At 35.5% G+C, this 7,135-nt stretch overlaps 2 protein-coding genes across 3 annotated transcripts in view; one reads left to right on the forward strand and one right to left on the reverse strand.

The window, feature by feature from the left end:
- Positions 1–613, forward strand: part of LOC18010550 (filament-like plant protein 6) — a 4,944-nt gene extending 4,331 nt beyond the window's left edge. The window contains exon 6 of the mRNA XM_024150295.1: positions 11–613. Within this exon, the coding sequence (XP_024006063.1) occupies positions 11–385 (375 nt within the window). The 3' untranslated portion in view covers positions 386–613. The remainder of the gene's footprint in view (positions 1–10) is intronic.
- Positions 614–2,621: 2,008 nt separating this feature from the next.
- LOC18010578 (transcription factor E2FC) lies at positions 2,622–5,604 on the reverse strand. 2 transcript variants are annotated; one of them, XM_024150365.1, is made up of 13 exons: positions 5,218–5,604; positions 4,734–4,893; positions 4,580–4,642; positions 4,409–4,494; positions 4,133–4,221; positions 3,992–4,046; positions 3,779–3,831; positions 3,620–3,670; positions 3,493–3,541; positions 3,341–3,406; positions 3,184–3,260; positions 2,998–3,097; positions 2,622–2,918 (listed from the first exon to the last, which is right to left on the reverse strand). In XM_024150365.1, the coding sequence occupies exons 1-13, from the start codon at positions 5,452–5,454 to the stop codon at positions 2,847–2,849; spliced, it is 1,158 nt and encodes a 385-aa protein (XP_024006133.1). In that variant the 5' UTR covers positions 5,455–5,604; the 3' UTR covers positions 2,622–2,846. The 2 variants fall into 2 exon arrangements, with proteins under 2 accessions (XP_024006133.1, XP_006393509.1); XM_006393447.2 differs by having other exon boundaries at positions 4,734–4,896.
- Positions 5,605–7,135: the final 1,531 nt, after the last annotated feature.

Genomic DNA, 7,135 nt, shown 5'->3' on the forward strand with positions numbered 1-7,135 from the left:
ATATGTACAGGAGAGAGAGTTAGCATCAGCAGCAGAGAAGTTAGCAGAGTGTCAAGAAACCATATTTGTGTTGGGGAAGCAGCTAAAGTCATTACGACCACAACCTGAACAAATGAGGTCACCAAAAAGACAAAGTGAGTCCTATCCTGAGGATGAACTAGCCGCCAAAAACTACACCGTAGACGAAGCTGACACTTTGGTTAACGAGGCCCCTAGATTTATGGAATCTCCAAAATATCCTTCTGACTCAGAGACTAGCGATTTGATGACATCGCCATCACGAGTGGGTTCAAGGCTCTCGAGGTCAGGTTCATCTGGCAATCCAACCCCAGAGAAACCTTCCAGAGGAATCAGCAGGTTCTTCTCATCCAAATCCGGATATTAGCCTTTGAAATAAAAGAGAGAAGAAAGCAGCTGTGTATGTGTACATGATGAAATGTGATCAAATAACTCAGAGAATACTTGGGCTCTTTTTGTCATTTTTTATGTTTACTAGAGGTAATTAGTTACCTCCTTTATTCTACGACGTGTGCATTTTAATGTTGATGTTTTGTTTGTTATTGAATTAATCAAAGGATGTATGTGACATTGCATTCACTCAACAGTAATTGTATCTTTCACCAAGAAAACAAAAAGGTCTAGGGACCGTAATTTGGGAATTAACTAAAGATTAAACCTTCTAGAGAGTACTAGTGAAAGTTTCGTGTATTCAGTGAAAATTGGGTACAATATTTGTTACAACTCATCAGAAAATACTGATAAAAATCATTAACCAATAGCCAAAATCTTATAAACCTTAAAGAAATATATATACGAGCATAACATTTGATTTGCATTGATCACAGCGTGGAGACATTTTGGTATAGACTACTGAGTGTGAAGCATTTTAAAACTAAAATTGTGTCTATAAAAGAAAAAGTTAATATATGATTTTCTCTTTGATTATCTCATTTAGCCAATACTCATTTTCACATTAACTCACGTTGAAAAGCCATTCAGGTTTGTTTTTTTTTTTTTTTACATTTTCCCCATTTTTAATGATACATTTTACAAACCACATTGATTTTTTAGAATCTTTACGCATATAAAAAAAACCTTGACAAAAAGTCAATATACAAAAATGAAGAAGAAATTAAACTAAATGTATTTTGAAATTACATAATGTTTACATTTCTAGTTAAAGTTTTATAGTAGTAGTTACGTACATGCGATTATTATTTTATAAGAAACTAAAACTAATATAAAATATTTTTCTTATCATATTTTTTTTTCACGTATTACTTTTATATTTATAATTAACTATGGAAATTACAATTTTTTTCTTTCTGGCTGTTGATATTGCTCTCATTCGAAAGACATAATAAACACCGTCAAGAGATTCAAACCAAACGATATAGTTTACATGATGGATGTCAGTATACTAAACTAAATCTTCTAAGTAATTTTTGATACTGGGAGTGAGATTGGCTTAAATATTCAAATATACCTAAAGAAATTTAACTCTCACAAGAGTCATTATTAAATTATACACATGGTTTCAGGTGTGATAATCTGGGATTGACAAATTAAACCAAAAAAAACCACAACTAAACATGCAATTTTAGTACAACTATGAAAACTGAATGCAACATTGTAGCGATTAATCATGAAATGTTGCTTGAAGTCTATGATTCTATTTGTTTCATTCGTTTATGTGAAATATTTATATCACGCTAGCGCTATATAAGTGATCTCCGATATTACTATGAACTTTTCTACCTATAATATATCTTTCTAACACCTTACCGATTTGTTATTTTCTTAATTAAATTCAACATTGACACCATTTGTCCAAATTTCCGTAAGTTTGTGTTTTATCTTTGCAGGAAAAAAAATTAAGAACGCTAATCTAAATGAATATAAAGTCACTAATGTCTATATTCTCAACCAGAAACCACCACCATCTTTACGGCCAGTTAAGAGTTTTCATTGAGTTTCAAAATAGTCACAACCCCTTTTATGACTATTTCTTTTGAAGCTCTAAATTAAAGATTCAGATTTCATGGCAGTGTTGTAGACTCAGGCGCAACCCGTAGCTTTCACTACTCACTGACTCACCTACAGCTGAAATATGTTCTAACTCGACCCACTAAAAGTTTTGCTTGGGGTCCAAGTAAGTACCATACTCAAGGATCAATCAAGCTAGCAATCCAAACTTGAGGATTTAGGGTTTAAAGTCTTGACTATTATACAAATCAGATGGTTTGTGCTTTGTTTCTGTTTGATCATGTAACTAATAGCCCCAAGTAGGCATCGGGATTACAGCCTAAATGGAATGGAACCAAATCGAACTTTTCGGTTTTTCAGTCTCAGTTCAGTTTTGAGCTACAAACCAATCGGCATATTTTCAAATTTACTTTGTTCTCGTTTCAGTTCAAAACCTCCAGAGTCCAGTCTCCAGACCAATCAGTTCTTCTGTTTGTATTTTCTTTTTTGAGAAATTTTGAGACATTTTATTACCTTAACCGGTTTTAACCAACATAACCCCAAGTGTCAGATAGATTATCTCAAAACTCCAGCATTGAAACAGATGTGTGCATTGTGCATGTTGTTGTCGATGGGGTTTGACATCTAAAGGCCAAACTGTATTGTTATATATTTTATTAAAAATACAAAGTTTATCACATAATCGCCAAGCCATAATACACCTTCCATAAGAATGTGGCATCTTTTATTAAAACAAAAGAAAAAAAGAAGCAAAACTATAAGTATTCAGGCTCAAAGTCGTAGTAAAAAAGTAACAATAAATTTATATCAGTCATCCTCCTCCAGAAATTGGAGCTTAAGATTTCAATGACTTCATATTCTCAGCAAAAGTTGTTCCATAAATCTGTGAGGCTCACTTCTGCATCTGACTCGAACCAGTAATCTGTTTTTAACTGCAAATACACAAACAAAAACTCTTAACTTAAAATCACAAACATACACGAGACTGATCCCAAAACATCTAATACTTACATCAGTATCTGAAGTTACTATTTTCAAGGAAGGAGTGTCCACTCCAGACGCGGCGTTTTGATCAGACTCACTTGTTTCCACACTGTCTCCTTTGTATTTGCTGCAACCATGTTTGTTTCCAATATCAATATAGAGAAGAACAGAGACACAGAGAAGAGAGTGCAAAAAGTGTTGTGGCCTAAGTACCTTAATAGATAGACATCAATCGGTCCCATCCTACTCCTAATCACCATCCGGTATTGTCTTTGCGGAAAACTCATCACCTTAAAAACGTAACAAACAGCTCTTTCACTTTGTGGACACATTATATCACGCTAAAACGAAAGTATCGAAAAACCCTCACCTCATCAGGATCCGGAACTTCGATGTAACTAGCTGTAGGAGCTTTAATTGCAAGTAGTGTCTGGTTCTGTATCAAGAACAACCGGTTTAGTATGTCATTACAGTCGAAGAAAACATTAGATGATTTGTTTCAAGAGCTAGTTTTGGGAGGACCTGAAACTGTGGGAGACTCGTTATATCTTCCTCCGTCATAAACATGTACCTGTTTATTTCAAGTAATGATCTTAGCAAAGTTCTCGAGTTATACAAAAGATTGAGACTCGAATTACTGGCGACAAACCTTTTACAATATTCATCTTCCTCCAAGGATCTCAGAGCTTCTTGTCTTTCCCTGGGGATATATAACATGAAGACATCTTAAACTATGTGGGGAAGGAAGTGACAAGGAACAGTAATGGATAAGTCTCCATATAATTATATAAGAAGGTAAGCAACCAACCTTATAAGGTCATCCAACCTGTTTTCCTCAGATTGCATACTTTCTACTTCTAACTGAAAATGTGTACAGATGTAACTGGTTATTCAAGGGAGATTTGTAAATAAGCGTGGGAATTAACTATAATGTTCAGACTGCCAATGAAGAAAAAGCTAGAATATCTCATTTGCAATCGTTGTAGTAAGTTCTAGGACAAAGAAATATGTGAAATTTAACCTTAAGCCTAGAAATTTGATCTCCCAGGTCCTTCTGCCCAAGATTTTCAGCACCCCTGCATCAATGGCCCCAAACCAAGGTCAGAAGAACTTAACTAATTTGCTTTGCACTATGTAAGTAAGAAACGAGTTGTGTAATTACTTCCAGCGGATATGGTTCTTTGTAGTTTTCTCTATCAATCCAATTCCTTCGAGGACATTTGTAATATCATATATCCTTCTCTTTTGTACCTGTTAAGAGAGATCATAGGCACATAAGAGGATATTCTAACAAACTGATGAAGAGAGCTAATGACTTCAGTAAAGCAGCAATGGTTTGTGTATCAAACGCTTAAACCACATTTAAGCACAAATCAACTGTTTTACTACGAGTTGAGAAGAACATTTTCAGCTTAGTCTTTCGAGACATTATGCTTACCTCCAAAACATCTGCACAGTAGTTAAGGTCAAGTGATCCATCCTCAGCTTCCCGAATCAAATTGACGAATTTCTTTGTCAACAAACCTGCGAAACAAAAAGAGGCAACGATTACAATTTGCAAGCTCTAATCTCCCGAAGCTAGCTAGATGTGATTGCGATTTGCAGTTACCTAGAGAACTATCATAACGGCAGTTATTAGTCGCCGCGTTTGTGCCGCCACCGTTTTGTGCTTCTGCACACACACAAACAAAAATCAAATCAACACCACAATGCTGAATTACAACAACAGAGAAACATTTTCAACTGAGATTTAAGCAGGTTACCTCGCTTCCCAGCTTTTGACTGTTTAGTAACCTTTGACTTGCTCACACGTTTAGTGTCTTGAGGAGATTCTTGTTTCACTGTCACTTTAGCTATATCTATGGTTTCTCCAGGCATGTTGCAAATAGATCCAAGCTGGATTCGATGATTCTTCCTACTTTTCTGCTGCAATCAGATTTTCGATGTTATCCTCAATATTCCATGACTCAGTTCCACAAAATCACCACAAGAAATTTGTAGCCGCAATTAATAAAGCTCAGAGAGTACCAAATTTGAAACTAGAGATCCATTGGGAAGGTGAAGAGAATTGAAAACTAGAGAGATCCAATTTTGGATATGTTTCCCTTAAAGAACAAAAGTTCATTCAATTTTCTTCGCGAAATTTGAGATTAACAAAAAAAAAACCTAGCTGCCCAAAATTAAAGTCAATAATACAGAGAATCTATCGAAACTTGAAGGAAAAGAGATGAAAGCAGAGAAACTCACGAATTTCTGAGTGATTTGCGAGTAGGAGTCGTCCCAGTACTGAGCTTGAATTTGCGGAGATTGTGCATTCGGAATCGGCTCGGGAACCGAGAAAGGCCGATTCGTTGAAGAAGGAGTCGATGATGAAGAGTAAAGCGGATCAGTGGGTTGCATAGATTTGAGTAGCTCGAAGCGGAAAGGAGATCGGTGGTTGTAAGAGAGAGCCGGATCTTCGCCGGAGTTCGATGTCGCGGCCATGTCCGGGGAATCTCCGGTGATAAATTAATTTCGGAAGCGATTTAACGGCGAGAATCTTAGTTTTAGGTTTGTCGGAAAGGGAAAAAAAAAAAGGAGAAGCGAGAGATGAAGAAGAAGAGGGAGATTGGAGAAAAGAGGAAGATGGAGAGAGAAGAGAGGAAACAGCGGGAAGAAGAGGAAGGGTAAAAACGACTTCTCGTTTTATTAAAAACAGATAATAATTAAAAAAAATCGAATTGTGAAAAGAGCGGTGGGCGAGACGCTTGGAGTTGGAGAGTGTTTCGAATTCTGCCTTAGCCGCGCCTAACTTCTTCCGCTTATTATTATAACTTTTTTCCCTACTATTTGGGCCTGTAATGGGCTTTATTTGGGCTTGTTTGGGCTTAATTAGTTAGAATCTCGTGCTTTTGTTTGGTTAGATCTTGTTCCGAATTCACGTCTTAACGTTTTTTTTTTGGTTTCCTACCTCATGGTTTTAAATCTGTGTAAACGTTTTTCCTCCCAAATTCAGATTCTTTAATTTTTTTTTTCATTTTTTCCGTATGATGTAATTAACATTTCCGAGGTAAACTACAAACGTCAGCGAAAGAAATCGAAATTTTCTAAGACAAAGGGAGACACAAACCAAAACAAGGGAAAACATGTATGACCAAAAAGTACCATATAACAATCCATACTAAAATACTAAAGGGTTGACTAAATAAGACCTCCATTGTTTCTTGTGACTTCTTCATCTTCTTCTTCGGATGTATTTTGCAGCCAGCTGCATTGTGTCCAATTGCACCACATTTTGAGCAGTGGATGGTGCTTCCGGCCCTTCCAAGTACTTCTTTCTTCTTCTGTTTCAGTGATTCATGTTTGCCTTTGATCCTCGGGAGCTTGGTTTGCTTCTTCTTTTTCTTTCTCCTAGGCAGTATAGGTTCTGAGGGTGAAGTTATTAATGAGAAATTACCTTTCATCCAGAAACGGGGTCCTCTTACTGTATTGATGGATGTGTTGTAAGTCTCTTGCCACTTAAGAGTGGAGAAGCACTCAGATACATAGGGCCTGATTGGTTTAAACGTAGCGGTTGCGTTTGCGAATTCAGAAGTTTGTGGAAACGGGCGATTGCGGTATTAAGCGTTATTAAGCGGTTTACTCAACTAGTTAAACTTTTTAAAGCATATCCGTTTGCGGAACATTTTAGTCTGGCAAACCAATGAATGTTTTAACGGTTAAACATAAAATTACCAAAAATAAACATCATATATAATTATTAAAAACATAAAACTATATTATAATGCTAAATATCAAAATCACTAATTCAAAATAATTAATAAAAAATTATAAATAAATACTAAGTAAGTATTCAAAAAACTAATAAAATTTATAATGACATGTTTTATTTCAATTGTTGGGAACATCATCCAAAATTGTGTCTAGTAATGCAATAAACTGGAAAATTTTGCTCCAATACGTGGATTTTCTGGATTTTTCTTATTCACAATATAAAATTTCTTTTATTGATCTAATCGATTTTTTGCACGATTTCAACTCAAATCAACTCCAAATTTCTCATTAATATTTTTCAGAATACATTATATCTGGAGTGCACTAAAAAATCTAGGTTCTTTTTTTTTTCAGTTTGTTTTTCCATTTTTTTTTTTTAACGTGATTTTTTTTAACCCAACCACTACCGCCC

Source organism: Eutrema salsugineum, unplaced genomic scaffold, assembly GCF_000478725.1.
Source record: "Eutrema salsugineum unplaced genomic scaffold, Eutsalg1_0 scaffold_7, whole genome shotgun sequence".
NCBI lineage: Eukaryota > Viridiplantae > Streptophyta > Magnoliopsida > Brassicales > Brassicaceae > Eutrema > Eutrema salsugineum.